This window comes from Heterodontus francisci, chromosome 3 (assembly GCF_036365525.1).
Source record: "Heterodontus francisci isolate sHetFra1 chromosome 3, sHetFra1.hap1, whole genome shotgun sequence".
NCBI lineage: Eukaryota > Metazoa > Chordata > Chondrichthyes > Heterodontiformes > Heterodontidae > Heterodontus > Heterodontus francisci.
Window position 1 is genome coordinate 104,067,055 of NC_090373.1, and position 18,413 is coordinate 104,085,467.

The 18,413-nt window shown below is 41.9% G+C and overlaps 2 protein-coding genes across 2 annotated transcripts in view; one reads left to right on the plus strand and one right to left on the minus strand.

The window, feature by feature from the left end:
- trmt11 (tRNA methyltransferase 11 homolog) overlaps window positions 1–13,271 on the minus strand; it is a 97,795-nt gene extending 84,524 nt beyond the window's left edge. Inside the window, exons 1-3 of the mRNA XM_068025293.1 lie at window positions 13,169–13,271; window positions 6,306–6,371; window positions 2,661–2,734 (exon numbers count right to left, since the gene is read on the minus strand). Of these exons, the coding sequence (XP_067881394.1) occupies window positions 2,661–2,734; window positions 6,306–6,371; window positions 13,169–13,246 (218 nt within the window). The 5' untranslated portion in view covers window positions 13,247–13,271. The remainder of the gene's footprint in view (window positions 1–2,660; window positions 2,735–6,305; window positions 6,372–13,168) is intronic.
- Window positions 13,272–14,696: 1,425 nt separating this feature from the next.
- si:dkey-29b11.3 (actin-binding Rho-activating protein-like) lies at window positions 14,697–16,132 on the plus strand. The gene has a single exon (XM_068025319.1). It carries the CDS (start codon window positions 14,911–14,913, stop codon window positions 15,373–15,375), a length of 465 nt encoding a protein of 154 aa, XP_067881420.1. The 5' UTR covers window positions 14,697–14,910; the 3' UTR covers window positions 15,376–16,132.
- Window positions 16,133–18,413: the final 2,281 nt, after the last annotated feature.

The following is an 18,413-nucleotide window of genomic DNA, read 5'->3' on the forward strand; positions in this document are numbered from 1 at the left end:
TCATTTAATTGTACGAATAAATGACTACCTAGGGAGATGAGAGGCAAGAAAAGGATAGTGATAGTGGTGGAGGATCCTTTAATCAAAGATGTGGACAGTCTGTTTTTGCAGACATGACTGGGAGTGGCATGTTGCCTGGCTGGAGTTAGGATGAAGGACATTATGAAATAGTTGGAAAAAGTCCTAGAAAGGGAGAGCAGCCAGAAGTCACAGTTCACATTGGAACTAATGACAAAGAAAGACGTACATTTGAGGTCCTGCAAAGGAATTTAAGGTGTTAGGCTCTAGATTGGCACAGGCAGCTCAAAGATGATAATCCCTGGATTGTACACTGTGCTACATGTTGAACATGTTAAGGAGAGGAAAATTAGGAAGGTCAAACGTGGCTGCAGTGAAGGATTTAAACTGTTGTGGTGGCTGGAAGGCTTGAGGAAACTCAATGTTTGAGACTAGGAAGGAACTGTAGGTCAATAAAATTATTAGAATAAAAGCATAAGGTTTGCCTGAAATGAATTGAATTGTGTAAAAATACTATCAGGGAAGAAAAGAAACAGGATATGTGGTAGCGAGAGATAAAAGCACTATAGCAGAAGGGGCAAGTGATATCAAACAATGAAGTAAAAAAAACCCAAAGAAGATTCACAGAATAATACAGTGCAGAAGAGGCCCTTCGGCCCATCGAGTCTGCACCGATGCATTAAAGACACCTGACCTGTCTACCTAATCCCATTTGACAGCACTTGGCCCATAGCCTTGAATGTTATGACGTGCCAAGTTCCAAAACTTTGGAGTCAGGACTGAGTCATGCAAAATGAATGCACAAAACATTTAAAACAGTATTGTAAAATGAGAGAAATTAAAGGAATATGATATAGTAGTTAGAACAGAGAAAAAAGATTTGCATTTATATAGCTCATTTCATGACCACTGGATGTCCGAAATTGCTTTACAGCCAATGAAGTACTTAAGTGTAGTCACTGTTGTAATGTAGGAAACACGGCAGCCAATTTGCGCGCAGCGAGCTCCCACAAACAGAACTGTGATAATGACCAGATAATCTGTTTTTATGATGTTGATTGAGGGATAAATATTGGCCAGGATACCGGCGATAACTCGCTTGCTCCTCTTTGAAATAGTGCCATGGAATCTTTTACGTCCACCTGAGAAGGGGTAGGGGCTTTCGGTTTAAGTCTGGTCCGAAAGATGGCATCTCTGACAGTGCAGCACTCCCTCAGAACTGTTAGATTTTTGTGCTCAAGTCCTGGAGTGGGTCTTGAACCCACAACCTTCTGGCTCGGAGGCGAGAGTGCTACCAACTGAGCCAGGGCTGACAAATTTGTGGCTTAATTTAGACAGGACTGGGAACTTAAATTTAGGAGAGATAGAGAGGGATATAAAAGGTGGGCTTGTGATTTAAGTGAATAATACTATTACATTACAAGAATGTAAGTATATTCCATCAAGTTAGATTGACAGATTCTATAAAGATAGAGTGAAGAAATATGAAGGGAACTGATGCAATTTTGGCATGCATGAGAGCTCATCCAGCTGTAGAGATGAGATAGAGGTAAAGATCTGTAGAAAGTTTGGAGAGATATGTAGGAACAACATAATATTGGTGATTTTAATTATCCCAATATACGTTGTAATAAATGTGGTCAAAATGGGGAATATTTTTCAAAGTGCATCCAGCAAAGTATGTTTCTAGTCCATCAAGGAAGGAAGCATTACTTAATTTAGTTATTGGAAATGAAGAATGATGAACAACTAATATGCAAACAATGGGGTAATATGCAATGCAAGAAAAAGATAATGAGTTATAGATAAGGATGCTGGACTGGTAAAGAGCAGAGTTCAGTGAGATATTAAAGGATCTGACCCAAATTAAATGGGCAGAAAATTTAGAAAACAGATTAATAGATCAGTGGGAAATCTTCCAATATGAGATGGATAGAGGACAAAATTAATATATAGCTATACTGCACAGGAGATCAGCCAATGTAACATCTTTGTTCAAAAGAGAGAGGAGGATCAATCAGGTAACTATCAACCAGATAGACTAATGTCAATTATGCAAAATACTTAGAATCCATAATGTGATAAATGTGCTGCTGTGTTTAATAAACTTAATAGAGCTTTTGATGAAGTGACTGACTGAACAGATAAAGGGAACATAGTAAATGGATTTTTAGAAGGGTGAAAAAAGTTAAAAGAATGGAAGGGAGAACGAAGACAAGCAAAACACTATTTTTCATCATTTATTTCAGAAAAACAAAGCAACTAAAGTTGTCAGTTGGACTCAGTCTTTGCAATAACTGAAGAATTTCTGCAAGTACATATTTTTCTTAATGCACTTAACTGAATGCTGATGTCATACTTTTGACAACAACAGTCATTGTTATATTCCACTAAGACCCATACTATTGACACTGGTTCCTGAGCGTCATGTAGAGCGCCACAACCCATTTTAAACCAGGTTTGCACAACAATTAATTCTAATGAATCCCAGCGTTAGTTCTTAGCTTGTAGCCAGTTACGAGACCCACATGTCAGGAACTGACACTAATAGCATAGGTCATGGTGCAATATAAAAACAACTAGAAAGGCAAACAATATTCTTCAACTACTGTGCATCCATTACAATTATACGAAGCACATACTTTGCACACACGGTCCGCTTCATGATTCCTTTTGCCATCTCCTCAGTGGGAATGTGTAGAATCCAGAACGGAGACTGAAAAGGAAAATATACTTATACATTAAATCACCTTGGAACATCAACAATGTTATGTTGATGAATCTATTAAAAGTATGTTAGTGAAAGTGAGTCAAAATTAAAAGACATTGACATTAAATGGAACTGCACATCTAGGAAATTATCAGAGTTCATTTAACATAATGAGAATCTGAACCTTTATGTTCATCACTCTCCAACAAAAATGTGCTTTGAAACTTCAAAGATTTCCTAAAGTACAGCTTTACACACCCATTTGGAAAAGGGAGTGAAAACTACATCAGGAATCAGAACTGGCAACAAAACTCCAAATCACACAAACGGGCAGAGAAGCCTCTTACACACACAAAGCAATACAATATAGCGATGGTTTATAACATAAGCTGGATTTTAAGAGCCAGCGGTAAGCTCAAAAAATGGCAGCCCGCCAAAGAGCCGCTGCGACCTCCCGCATGGCGGCTCATTTAAAAAGCCGGGGCAGCCCCCTCCCCCTATCACGTGGAGGAGGCAGGCTGTCCGTCGCCGGCAATGGCATCAGCTGCCTGTGCGCATGCGCCATTTTTAAAAGGCAGCCAACCCTGCAGGCAGATTTGAATTTTTAAAGATACAGCAACCACTCCCCTCCAAAATTTATGTAATAAACTTATAACGCCCCTTTGCAACCCCACCACCCCCCTAAACAATTACATTAACTATTTGGCCTTTCCCCCCAAAAACGCTTACCTTTTAAATCTGACCTCCCCTACCATAGACTGCACAAAGTTTAAAGTTCACCCCTTCCCACCATCCCCTACACCCATTATGTTTATTTGACCCCATCCCCAAGCCCGCATTGAAAATCTCAACTCCTCCCAACTCCCCACCAGTATCACACCAGCTTTTCCCGGACGGGGAATTGAAGGCGCGGGAGTGCCGGCCGCTGTGCCGAAGATCGCGGAGGACCCGGAAGATTGAAGGTAAGAATATTTTAAATTTATTCCTGTCATTCATTTAAATATTGAAATGCTGTTCTCATCACTCAGCGGTGCGGAGGCTGCCACGGAGACCCGCCGCCGCCTGGAGGATCGGGCCGGACCCATCTTCCGGCCACCCCACCACCCCCCGCCCCTGCCACGGAGCCTGATATCGTGGGCTTGGCAAAATCCAGCCCATAAAATCATTGACACAACAAAATAAGGCCATTCGGCCCAGTGACTCCATGACAGCTGCCCACAGAGCTTTGCTGTCAGTCCCACTCCCTGACTCGATCCCCGTAACCCTGCAAGTCTATTTCTCTAAGGTGGCCATCCAACTTCCTCTTGAAGTCATTGATCGTCTCCCCTTCCTCCACCCTTGTGGGCAGCGGGTTCCAGGTCATTACCACCTGCTGCGTAAAAAAGTACTTCCTCATATTCCCTCTGCATCTCTTGCCCAAAATTTTCAATGTGTTCGCTAGTCCTCGTACCATTTGTTAAAAGGAACAGCTTTTCCTTGTCTAACTTATCTAAGCCTGTCATAATCTTGTACACTTCTATTAAATCCCCCCTCAATCTCATTTGTTCTAAGGAGAATGAACCAACCTAACCTTGTAACTAAAATCCCTCATCCCCCGAACCATTCTGGTAAATCTGCTCTGCACCCTCAAGGACCCTCACATCCTTCCTGAAGTGTGGTGACCAGAACTGGATGCAATACTCCATTTGGGGCCTAACCAGAGCTTTATAAAGGTTCAGCATAACTTTCCTGCTTTTGTACTCAATGCCTCTATTTATGAATCCCAAGATCCCATATGCTTTACTAACCACTCTCTCAATATGTCCTGCCACCTTCAAAGATCGATGCTCATGCACCCCCAGGTCCCTCTCTTCCTGCACACTCTTAAGAACGGTGCCATTAAGTATATATTGCCTCTCCCTATTCCTTCTGTCAAAATGCATCACCTCACATTTGCCAGTATTAAATTCCATCTGCCACTTATCTGCCCATTTTGCTAGCCTATCTATGTCCTGTTGCAGGCAGTTCTTATCATCCTTACTGTTTGCCGCACCTCCAAGTTTAGTGTTGTCAGCAAATTTTGAGATTCCGCTCTTTATTCCAAGATTCGTCATTTATATATAGTAAGAAAAAGCAGTGGTTCCAGCACTGACCCTTGGGGAACACCACTGTCTACCATCCTCCAGTCTGAAAAGCAACCATTTACTACGACTCGCTGTTTTCTGTCCACAAGCCAATTTTCTAAATCCAAAAAACAGCTCTAAGTTCAAATATCATACAATATGTGAATGTTTCATGCATCATGAAATAAATCTAATAATAGATTATGGCAACAGTTAGAACCAATTAATCCCTTTTTGTTACATTTTTCCTTTAACAGACCTTGCACTCCCTGCAATTCTGTGAGCCAACATTCAAACATAGGAATTGCAGATCTCTCTGAACACTTTTTACACTTAGCCTGATCATTTCTAAATGCACTAGGACTGAGGAGACAAGGTTTATGATCTCTGTACTTTTTTCATTATCAGTCCTGTTGTGGCATAGGATTTGATGCCAGTAGTATTGTTAGCCCCTGTAAGCACAACAACAACATTCATAAAGCGCCTTTAACACAGAATAACATCCCACACAGCCATATGGAAAAAATGGACACTGAGGCATGAAGTGACTGAAAGCTTGGTTAAAGAGATGGGTTTTAAGAACAGTCTTAAAAGCAGCAGGGAGATGGTTGCAAAGTAGAAGATTTAGGGAGGGAATTGCAGAACACAGCCAACAATGAAGGAGGTGGGGGCACAGACAAATGAAACCCTTAACAATGAGTCAGCATAAAGTCAAACAAGGCCAAGGAAAGCTACTATGTCTCCCCACACTTCCAACACCCACCCCCACCCCCCCAACCAGTGAATCAGTTTTTCTCCACGTTGAACACCACTTGTAGGAAGTAAAGCATGTACTCTAGATAAGGACTTCAATTTCCACCATGAAGGGCCATAAGACTTCAAATATTAACTTTTGTTTCTTCTACAACAGATGCTGCCTAACTGCCAAATGTTTCCAACATTTTCTGCTTTTAATTCAGGTTGTCAGGATCAGCGGTATTTTGTTTTTTGGCTTAAATTAAGTTTCTTATTTTGCAGGTATTTAGCTGGGTGGGATCAATTATATTTGTTTGGTGGTCAAGGTGATGAAAACTGATCTGGGAGAACACAACCAAGGCCATAAGGATAGAAAAATTAGGCTGGTAGTTTAGCCTGGGATGCTCAGTGTGCTGACTGTGGGAAATGGTGGTCATCACCAGCCATTAAAAATTACTCATGCCCTTCTGTTGATATCAAAAGGCTCTTTTCTGAATATTGATATACAAACAGATACTTGCACAGCCAACCATCATAAGCATTCATAGCTCAAACATAAAATCCCACAAACAAATTAGTGTATATTATTGAAAACAAGATAACAAGGAGAGAATCAAAGACTGTAATTTGATTTGAGATCTCACATAAAAATCATAAACAAGTCCAATATTTTGCAGCTGTAGCATCCTGTGATTATATTAGTATTTGATTGTACAAACTGAGGGTGTACTGTACCCTACCTTTTCGTCAAAGTTCTCTTCACTTCTTAACCGTCCACCACAAAGAGAAAACAGGGACTTCAGCTCCTGTAACAAAAGAAAATAGATATTTGGTTGGCACAGCACACGTTAAAAATCAAGCAGCTGAATTAAAAACCCTTTTGATTCAAAAAATGCACTCAGTTATCAAGCACTTCCTTGGTCACAGCACAGGACTTCCCAATCTGGGCTGCAATATCCCTCTTATATCTTTTGTTTGTGGCATTTTAGCTGTGCTTAATATTAGCAAATAACAGTACTATGGAATAAGAAGATATTAAATAAGATTTCCAAAATTCTTCAGACCTGTGGTGCTAAAATAATCTTGAAAATCACTCTGGGCAAGTGGGAATAGTCTAATGAATCTGGACAAGTGGGAATAGTCTAATGAATTATCAATTAGCAGTCGGATGACATTACAATGATAACACTTGCTTCAAATCTTTATGTCAATAATTTTCAATCACAAACAGCATAAACAGTCTGTCCACCATTCAAAGAGTGGTGGAGTGAGGTTATCTCATGTTTAGAAGGATCACTGAATGGCATTCAGGGTGAATGAACATGGGAACTGACAGTCTTCCTTTCACTGGACCAGAATGCATCACCAGACAGATACTACCCATTTTGCACCACAAAAATATATCTTGTGCTAGATAACATGCATATAAGCTGAAAAGGGTGATTTTTAATTCATTCATTGGATGTGGGCATTACTAGCAAGGTCAGCATTTATTGCCCATCCCTAATGGGCCTTGAGAAGGTGGTGGTGAGCCGCCTTCTTGAACCGCTGCAGTCTGTGTGGTGAAGCTGCTGTCAGGGAGTGAGTTCCAGGATTTTGACTCAGCGATGAAGAAATGGCAATATATTTCCAAGTTAGGATGGCATGTAACTTGGGGGTAAGCTTAGAGGTGGTGGTGTTCCCATGCACCTGCTGCCTTTATCCTTTTAGGTGGCAGAGGTCATGGGTTTGAGAGGTACTGAAGAGTTACACAATAAAATGAACAACCCAAATTAAGCTTACTTGGAACTTGTAACACACATTAGAGAGATCATTCATCTGGGTCTGCAGGGCTGAGGTATCAGTGGAGAAACAACTGTGCCCTAACCCACCAAATCACCTATTCATGGAATACATATGATGGTATTATCAGCAAAGTTTACTGCATTATAAGAATGACTCTCAATATTTATGGACTAAAAAGGAAAATTAAAAAGTGCTATCACACTGCTAGAGGATTTATCAAATCAGCACTAATACTAGTTATCCAGAGCTGTGGAGGAAGGTTTAACCTAATTTGGCCCAAGATAAAACATGAGAGGAAGAACAGGATGGACAGAAGTCTGGCAGAGGCAAAAAGCACCGGAGTAAAGAACAGTCCAGAAAAAGAGAGGAAGGATCAGACAGAGAGCAAATTCGAAGCAGTCTAAAGTGGATCTGAAGTGCATGTATGTGAATGCATGGTAAATAACGTCAGTGAGCTGCAGGCACAAGTTGCCACATGGGACTATGATATAGTGGCAATAACAGAGCTAACTCAAAGAAGGGGAGGATTAGAATCTTAATATTCCTGGCCAGAATGAAAGGGAAGGAAAAAAAGAGGGCGGGATGGCAGTATTAATCAAATAAATGATTGTCGCACTGGAGAGGGCTGATGTAGTTGAGGGGCTAAAGATAGAGTCCATTTGATTAGAATTAATGAATGACAGAGAAGTTATTGCACCATTGGGCATTTACTGCAGGCCAGCAAAAAATGGGAAGTTGGGGTGAAAATGTGCAGGCAAATTACAGAAAAATGCAAGAACTATGAAGTAATGGTAATTCGGGACTTCAAGAGTCTTAATATAAACTGCTATCATAGTAGTGTGAAGGACAAAGAGGGGAGGAATTCCTTAAATGTGTACAAAAGAATTTTCTTGGTCAATGTATTTCCAGCTGAACAAGGAAGTGCTGGATCTAGTTCTGGGGGATGAAGTGGGGCAAGCGGAGCAAGTTTCAGTGGGAGAGAATTTGGGGCACAATGATCATATCATCAGCAACAAAAACAAGAAATGCTGGATTCACTCAGCAGGTCTGGCAGCATCTGTGGAAAGAGAAGCAGAGTTAACGTTTCGGGTCAGTGACCCTTCTTCGAAGAAGGGTCACTGACCCGAAACGTTAACTCTGCTTCTCTTTCCACAGATGCTGCCAGACCTGCTGAGTGAATCCAGCATTTCTTGTTTTTGTTTCAGATTTCCAGCATCCGCAGTATTTTGCTTTTGATCATATCATCAGGTTTGGAACAGTTATGAAAAAGGACAAGGTACAATCAAGCATAAAAAATATTACAATAATTTGTATTTATATAGCACCTTTAACATAGTAAAATATCTTAAGGTGCTTCACAGGAACGTTATCAAACAAAATTTGATATGGATTGCATAAGGATATATTAGGGCAGATGGCCAAACTTGGTCAAAACTTGTTCAAAGAGGTACGTTTTAAGGAACATCTTACAGGAGAAAAGAAAAGATGAGAGGCAGAGAGATTTAGGAGGGAATTCCAGAGCTTAGGGCCTAGGCAGCTGAAGGAATGGCCACCAATGGTGGAGTGATTAAAATCATGGATACTCAAAAGGCCAGAGTTGGAGAAGTGCAGATAGCTTGGAGGGTTGTAGAGCTGAAGAAGATTACAGAGATAGGGAGGGGCAAGGCCATGGAGGGATTTGAAAACAAGGATGAGAATCTGGTTGAGAAGGCTGTTCTTAAAAAAAAAGCATATGGGATTCTCGGCTTTACTACTAGAGGAATACAGTACAAAAGCAAGGAAGTTGTGCTAAATCTTTATAAAATACTGGTTAGGTCTCAGCTACAGAAGGATGTCAAGACTTTGAAGAATGTTCAAAAAAGATTTACTAGAATGATACCAGGGATGAGGGACTTCAGTTATGCAGAAACAATGGAGAAGATGGGGTTGTTCTCTTTAGTGTAGAAAAAGATTTGATAGAGGTATCATAAATGGTTTTGATAGGGTGAATAAATGAAGAACTGTTTACAGCAGATGAGTCGGTAACCAGCAGACACCGATTTAAGGTAATTAGCAAAAGAACCAGAGGCAACATAAGGAAAACTTTTTTTTAAAAAGCGAGTTGCTGTGATCTGGAATGCACTGCCTGAAAGAGTGAAGCTGCATCATTTTATGATTCTATGATCACATTAGAATTAGAACATTACAGCGCAGCACAGGCCCTTCGGCCCTCGATGTTGCGCCGACCTGTGAAACCATCTGACCTACACTATTCCATTTTCATCCATATGTCTATCCAATGTAGTAACAACTTCTCAGCCAGTGTTTCTTTTTCAATAGAGCACGTGGGCAAAGCAATCTTAGAATGACACTGAGAGATAAAAGTAATTCATTCATACACTGTTCCAGTACAGCTACAACACTGGCATCGACCTGGCAATGTGGAAAATTGTTCAGATATGTCCTGTCCACAAAAAGCAGGACAAATCCAACCCAGCCAATTACCTCCCCATCAGTCTACTCACATTATCAGCAAAGTGATGGAAGGCATCATCAACAGTGCCATCAAGCAACACTTGTTCAGCAATTACCTGCTCACTGACGCTCAGTTTGGGTTCCGCTAGGGCCACTCTGCTCCTAACCTCATTATAGCCTTGGTCCAAACATGGACTCAAGAGTCGAACTCCAGAGGTGAGGTGAGAGTGATTGCCCTTGACAACAAGGCAGCATTTGATCAAGTGTGGCATCAAGGAGCCCGAGCAAAACTGGAGTCAATGGGAATCAGGGGGAAAACTGTCTACTGGTTGGAATCATACCTAGCACAAAGGAAGATGGTTGTGATTGTTGGAGGTCAATCATCTCAGTCCCAGGACATCACTGCAGGAGTTCCTCAGGGTAGTGTCCTAGGCCCAACCATCTTCAGCAGTTTCATCAATGACCTTCCCTCCATTAGGTGGTCATAAGTGGGTGTGTTCGCTGATGACTGCACAATGTTCAGCACCATTCGTGACTCCTCAGATACAGAAGCAGCCCGTGTCCAGATGCAGAAAGACGTGGACAATATCCAGGCTTGGGCTGTTAAGTGGCAAGTAACATTCAAACCACATAAATGCCAGGCAATGACCATCTCCAACAAGACAGAATCTAACCATCTCCCCTTGATGCTCAATGGCATTACCATTGCTGAATCCCCCATCAACATCCTGGGGATTACCATTGACCAGAAACTGAACTGCACCAGCCATATAAGTACTGTGGCTACTAGAGCAGATCAGAAGCTGCAAATTCTGTGGCGAGTGACTCACCTCCTGACTCCCCAAAGCATGTCCACCATCTACAAGGCACAAGTCAGGAGCGTGATGGAATACTCTCCACTTGCCTGGATGAGTGCAGCTCCAAGAACACTCAAGAAGCTCAACACCATCCAGGACAAAGCAGCCCACTTGATCGGCACCCCATCCACCACCTTCAACATTCACTCCCTCCACCACCAATGCACAGTGGTTGCAGTGTGTACCATCTACAAGATACACTGCAGCAACGCACCAAGGCTCCTTCGACAGCACCTTTCAAACCCCGAACCTCTATCACCTAGGAGGACAAGGGAGCAGATGCATGGGAACACCACCTGCTGCAAGCTCCCCTCCAAGCCACACACCATCCTGACTTGGAATTATATCACCATTCCTTTACCGTCACTGGATCAAAATCCTGGAACTCCCTTCTTAACAGCACTGTTGGTGTACCTACACCCCAAGGACAGCAGCAGTTCAAGGATCACCACCACATTCTCAAGGGCAATTAGGGATGGACAATAAATGCTGGCCTAGCCAGCGATACCAAAATCCCGAAAAATATTTAAAAAAGCTTTGCAATGTAGTAAATAATGAGCAGGATAGTAGTAGACTTCTGAAGGACATCATCAGACTGGTGAAATGCGCAGGTAAACAACAGATGCAATTTAATGCAGCTAAGTGTGCAGTGATTCACTTTGAGGAAAACAACATGGAGGGTGCAAGAATATAGGGATCTCAGGGTGCATATTCACAAATCCTGGAACAGCAAACTGATAAGGTGGTTAAGAAAGCAAATGGGATACTTGACTTTGTAAATCAGGGCATTGAGCACATAAACAAGGAAGCCATGCTAAACCTTTATAAATGACGTTTGGCCACCACACTTTAGAAATAATGTCAAGGCCTTTACGAGGAGTCTTACTGGGGAATATTAGGGATGAGAGACTTCCATTATATGGAGCATGTAGGGAGAAAATGTTTTCTCTCGCAAGTGGCTTGGTAACCAGAGGTCAGACGTTTAAAATAATTGGCAAAAGAACTTGAGGGAAAATGAGGAGTAATTAGTCCCTACAGACGGTTGTTTTAATGTGGAATACACTAACTGAAAGTGGTGGAATCAGATTCTGTGGGAACTATCAAAAGGCAATTGAACATATACTTGGAGGACTAATTTGCAGGGTTATAGGGAAAAGGTGAGGGTGTAGGACTAAAGTGGACAGCTCTTTCAAAGAGCCAGCACAGGCATCATGAGCCAAAGAGCCTCCTTCTATGCTGTAAGGTTCTATCTGGCCTGAACAAGGCCACAAAGAATGGATAATGTTTCTTAGTTTATGTTTATTTGCCCTGGAAATACATCATAACACCCTACTTGTTTCACAATAACCTTCCAATGCACAATAACCCTCGGGTGTGTCCCTCAATCAGCAGCATTAAGCACCAATACTGAATGGTGAACATACAGTTGGAGATTGCCCGATCCAAGTATATCATGTACCAGGCATATCATCTGTTAGTAGAACACACTGTGTATGGGTTTCCAGACACAGACCCATTCCACCGTTTCATCTAGATTTGTCACAAATCTATCTTTTCCATGCAGGGTTCATAAAATTTGACATATCTTCATGTCATTCATTGTAGAAAGTTTTCCTAATGCCATCATCTAGATTGTTGATAAAAGTGGTGAAGTGCAACAGTACTAGCATTAATGCAAGTAGCTAGAGAATTTGATGGCTGACTGCCTCTCTGGATAGACAGCTGCCCTCTGTAAGGGGGCCAAACAAGGTTTGTTCTCAATATACATTTTCTGCACCTTTTTCAGGGATCAAGGTCTTCCCTTGTTCCATATGATAGGGCCCACTTACATCCCTGTGTTTCTTCTCACCCACCACACCAGCAAAAAGTTCTTCAAATCCTGACACAGCCAGGAAAACGGGAACTCCTGGTGCAGGGAAACTGGCTCTGCCCTCCTGACATTTGCCTTGTAGGGGGTGGGCGGAGATTCCACCGCTTAAAAGGTGCGATAAAGAAATGACCACAGATGGCAGAGACTGGCACAACTCTGCAGATCATCGGTGCCCATCCCAACATTTTACAACATGACTGCCCAGCTGTCGCTGTCGGAGCAGTGGGAATAGTCTGAATGACTGCTGCAAGATGTCACACTTGATGTGAACTTGGGCGAGATACCAAGAGACTGCGGGCACCTGGAGCACGGACTGTCCGCTGAAATGAACTGGTGTCCTCAGCAAAGAAACTGGAAAAACAAACCGACATTTCCAAACAGACTGAGCTGGCCTTTATCCAGGATGCCGCCGTGGCACCGCTCGCACATATTTCCCCGGCACTCAAACAGCAGCAAAATTCTGCGAGTGCTGAAAATTTGAAATGGAAACAGAAATCGCTGCAAATTCTCCGCCGCTGCCTTTCCAGCGTTTTCTGTTGTTATTCAAGCTGCTCTGTGGGGCCTGATCTGATGTGGAGTTCAGTTACAATCCCACTCCAGATATCACCGGGCAGATCCAGGCCGCACTAGGACTCACCGGGAGCCGGAATTCCAGGTTTTCTTGAGCTAAAAGAAGCAAAAACCTCCGAAACACGTCCCGACTGGACAGCGCCATCTTCCCGTCCGTCAACAAAACAATCCCGACCCGCACCCCCTAAACCCCGGATATCAGTTCCGGCACTGACTCACCCCTCACACTCAAACACACCACCTTTACCCCTTGTTTTATGTTCTTAATAAATACTTGCATTCTACTACTTCCAAATCATATTTCATTATTTTCGTTGAGTACTGCTGGTATATATGCTTTTATCTTTTGTTTGGAAATTGTTTTCTTCAGCAACTCGAAATAACCGTCCTGCCAGTTTTTGATATAAAAAAACCCTCAAATCTTTTCGCATTCACGGAGTAGAGATCAAGTTCAAACAAAGCATACGATTACAAATAAAATTTTATATAGTAAACATTCATTGTAGTATAGAAACACAGGAAACTGTAAAATAATGTGTTTCAGATATATAACTCCCTTAAACTTGCCTCCTGATTCTGAGCAGAAGACTAGGAGTCAATTGACGGCTGAACGTTGACCGGGAAACAAGATGTATATATATACTTCACATATGCATATATATATATATCCCCTCCACCTGAACGTTTGCAACATTTCTTGCAGTTTTCATGCTGCAAATAACTCACTACCTCTTAGCCAATTACCTACGCACGTTACCACCATCCCTCTAATACCTTGTGAGTCTACTTTACTAATAAGTCTGTTTGGTAGTTTATCAAACGCCTTTGAAAGTCTATACATCGGACATCCTTTATCAACCCTCTGTGTTACTTCATCAAATAACTCAATCAGACATACTCTGCCGTTAACAGATCCTTGACAATAGTGTCTGGTAATTTTCCTATTTGCTACATCACAACAGTGACTACACTTCAAATGTACTTCATTGGCGTTTTGGGACGCCCTGAGGTCCTGAAAGGCGCCAAATAAATGTAAGTCTTTTTTTTCTTTTAACTCACTGGTTCAAATCTATCTGAATCTTAAGAGCAAAATACTGTGGATGCTGGAACTTTGAAATGAGAACAAAAAGTGCCAGAAATACTCAGCAAGTCTGGCAGCATCCCAAAGCTAATAGACTGAGTAGTGAATTTTCCATGCACTACTTGAAGAGCGGAGTTAACGTTTCAGGTCGATGACCACCCAATTCTGATGAAGGGTCATCGACCTGAAACGTTAATTCTGTTTCTCTGTCCGCAGATGCTACCTGACCTGCTGAGTATTTCCAGCATTTTCCTGTTATTGTGTCAGATTGCCAGGATCAGCAGTATTTTGCTTTTTGGATAGCGGAATATCATTTAATCAGTATTACTGAAAGAGAACGCCCACTGATTGGAACTAGAAACATTGTCCAATAGACAGATGGTGCTCCCACCCTCTGCCCTTTTCCATTGGTGCCCCGATGGAATTCACCGTTCTATTGGTTGATTAAACTGTCCATCATAATGACCCCGCCCTGAACTACCAGCTGCTGACTTGGTGAGTCGCGGGCTGATAGCGAGTCTGCGGTGTCCCTACTGCAGTATGAAATGACCAATGCTCTGGTTTTCTAAAGGCAAAACCAACCTGAAACCCATCAATACAAGTGAAAGTTGATGCGCGGGTGGTTAAAATAAAAACGAATCCTACTTTCCAGCTGCTGATTATTCCTGGGGAAGAAATGGCTGTGATGACCTTCTAGGATTAGAGGATCCTAATCTATTGGAAAAGAAATGGCAGAAAGTGGAGGCAATCACATAGCGCCAGGCATGCCAGGACAGCCCGGAACAGCAAGACTAAAGGAGAAGTGGCAGGAATGGGCCGATGATCATAGAGAGTACCAGAGGTGCAATCCTTTCAGTGGCTCCCATGCGGTGACTTTGCAGCTGCAGAGAGGGGGAGAAGAATACGGGCATCCTAAAAAGGGGTCTAAAACCGACCAGAGGGGCAAAGATGCACATATCCTGGTCGGGAAAGAAGTTGAGGAGTTGCTTTATATTATCAGAAGGAACGGCGAACTCGGGTCGGATGGAAACATTTGTATAACTTTTGGAAGATTGTTTGATGCCTATGTAACAATTTCCAATAAAGTGGTGGGGCTCCTGCTGCGAGCAAGGAAACACGGTCTGGTTCACTTTGATGGGGAAATGCTTTGGCAAGGAAGGGATGATCGCGCTCTCATCACATTGCTGGAGTGAAGATAGTTTGCAGTTAATTTGTAGAAAGTAAGGTCGAGTAAGTTATAAAGTTGCACCTTTCGTTGTGATTACACTGAAGCTACGCTTATCGGAAGCCTTTATTGAAAAACACCAACAACACATCGACAATTTGAATATATTCGTGTCCTGAAATGTACAGGATTTATAGTAAAAGATATACGTACTTTATTGCAGATGTCGTAAATACAAAGCTGTAAAAGTTGGTACGGAAACAAAATACTGCGGATGCTGCAAAAGTAAACAAAAACTGAAAATGCTGGACACTCAGCGACTTAGGCAGCATTTGTGGAAAGAGAAACAGAATAAATGTTTCAGATCAATGACCTTTTGTCAGAAATGGCGAAACTTACTAGCAGTTTCCTTTTACTTACTGTAAAATTTTTTGTGATTCATTTGTAAATAAGCTATAGCAAACGTACTTACAAAGCTGAACAATTACCAAGAGAGTTACAATCAGAAACTAACAGCAAAGCTCTGCAAACAGTACCTGTCTTTGGTTACATCCTATTGCATTTATTTATCCTAATAAAAAAGGAACACAACAACTTGCATGTGATTAGCATCTTTGAAGTAGTAAAACATCCCAAGGTGATTCAGAGGGGCCTGATCAAACAAAGTTTAACAGGGACCCACAGAGATATTAGGAAAAAAGCTTGGCAAGAGGTTTAGGTTGGAGTTAAGAGTTTAGGGCCGAGACATCTGAAGGCACATAATGCGAGCAGCACAAAAATCTTGGTGGGGGCTGGGGTAGGTGGTAAGGGCTGTTAGAGGTTACAGAATGGGGGTGGGGAGCCCATGAAGGAATTTGAAAAGGAGAATTTAAAAATTGAAGCGATACATATTCAGGAACTAATGTAGGTTATCAACCATAGGGATGATAGGTGTACAAACGTTAATCAGTTAAAAAAACAAGTAGATCAGATGTTATGTATTGTGTTAAAGTCTTGAATAAAGTATTTGATTGTTATAAACCTCTACTGAAACAAAATCAGTAAACCAGCACAATGCACAGTAACACTAACACAAGAAGCTCCTGATCCTTCAAAATCACAACACTTGTTATTGTATGGCATACTAACAATGTATATCCAAAGATAATGCAACGAGGAGTGATGTCTGACAAGCTTGATAGTTGCCAGTAGCAGAGAAAACTCCAAAGTTTTATTTTGGTACCAAAAGGCAAGTCACAAGTATACCTAAGGCCCAGCTCATATTCCAGCAATCATGGGTCAGTAAAATGGTAAATTTTACATATGAACTCGTACATGAGGATCACACTGCCAGTTTCTCATCTACCTTAGATAATCTTGAATAAAGTGGTAATAAAAAGAAGAAATGCTGGAAATACTCAGCAGGTCTGACAGCATCTGTGGAGAGAGAGAGAGAAGCAGAGTTAATGTTTCAGGTCAGTGACCATCAGAACTGGCAAATGATAGAAATTTAATCGGTTTTAAGCAAATAAAGTGGGGTGGGGCAAGAGGTAACAAAAGGCAAGATGTTGATAGGACAGAGGATCACAGAGAATAACTGACCTAAAGGTCATGGAGCAAAGGCAAACGGTATGTTAATGGTGTGATTTTTTTTTTAGATTAGAGATACAGCACTGAAACAGGCCCTTCGGCCCACCGAGTCTGTGCCGAACATCAACCACCCATTTATACTAATCCTACACTAATCCCATATTCCTACCAAACATCCCCACCTGTTCCTATATTTCCCTACCACCTACCTATACTAGTGACAATTTATAATGGCCAATTTACCTATCAACCTGCAAGTCTTTTGGCTTGCGGGAGGAAACCGGAGCACCCGGAGAAAACCCACGCAGACACAGGGAGAACTTGCAAACTCCACACAGGCATTACTGGAATCGAACCCGGGTCCCTGGAGCTGTGAGGCTAACCACTGCGCCACTGTGCCGCCCTGCTGAAAGACAAAGACAGAGAGGGTATTAATTGACAGAAAAATGAACAGCCCTGGCCCAAACACAAACATGAAAAAAAGTGGGCAGGTGCATGGTAAAAAATGATGAAACAAACTAAAATAAAATAAACAAATAATAAAGAAAAAATAACTAAAAATAATAAGGAGGGCCCGTCATGGCTCTGAAATTATTGAACGTAGTGTTCAGTCTGGTAGGCTGTAACATGCCTCATCAGTAAATGTTCCTCGAGCTTGCGTTGATGTTCACTGAAACACTGCAGCAAGCCCAGGACAGAAATATGGGCATGACAGCAGGGGAGTTTGTTGAAATGGCAAGCAACCGGAAGCTCAGAGTTATGCTTTCGGACTGAGCAGAGATGTTCCGCAAAGCGGTCACCCAATCTGATTTCCAGCATCTGCAGTATTTTGCCTTTATTTGAGTAAAGTGGTGTTGGTCACTCCCATAAGCAATCAGAAAATCTCACTTTCAGCAGTGTGCTTATACTACCCAATATCTATTATGTTAGTGTAAACCAAGGTTGTTGTAATAGGACACCTTGTGACCTTAACTGGCAACTTATAAACTGCAAAGAAAGTACCTCCTGCACTTTAGTTTCCAGTTCCAGGCTACACCTCAGTGTCTTGTTTCAAAGCTGTTTGATGTCTCAAGTGTATTTTTCCTTATACTATCTGAATATTCCATTGTTGGCTTCCCAACTCCTCCATCCATAAACCTCTCATTACTCACATTAAGTTCTGTTTGCCCATAATCTCTATACCCTCAACCTACATTGACTTCCAATCCAGAAACACAATTTTAAAATTCTCATTCTTGTTTTCAAATTCATCAATCCTCTCTATCTCTGTAACCTCATCTAGGCATAAAACTCAGAGCGATCTGCACTCCTCCAATTCTGGCATCTTGCACATCCCCAATTTTAAACACTCCACCATTGGCAGCCGTACTTTCAGCTACCTCAGCCCCAAGTTCTGGAACTCCTCCACCCCAAAAAAACGTCTGCGTCACTCTAACTTTCCTCTTAACATTCTTTAAAACCTACTTCTTTAATAAAGTTTTAGGTTAGCTGCCGTAA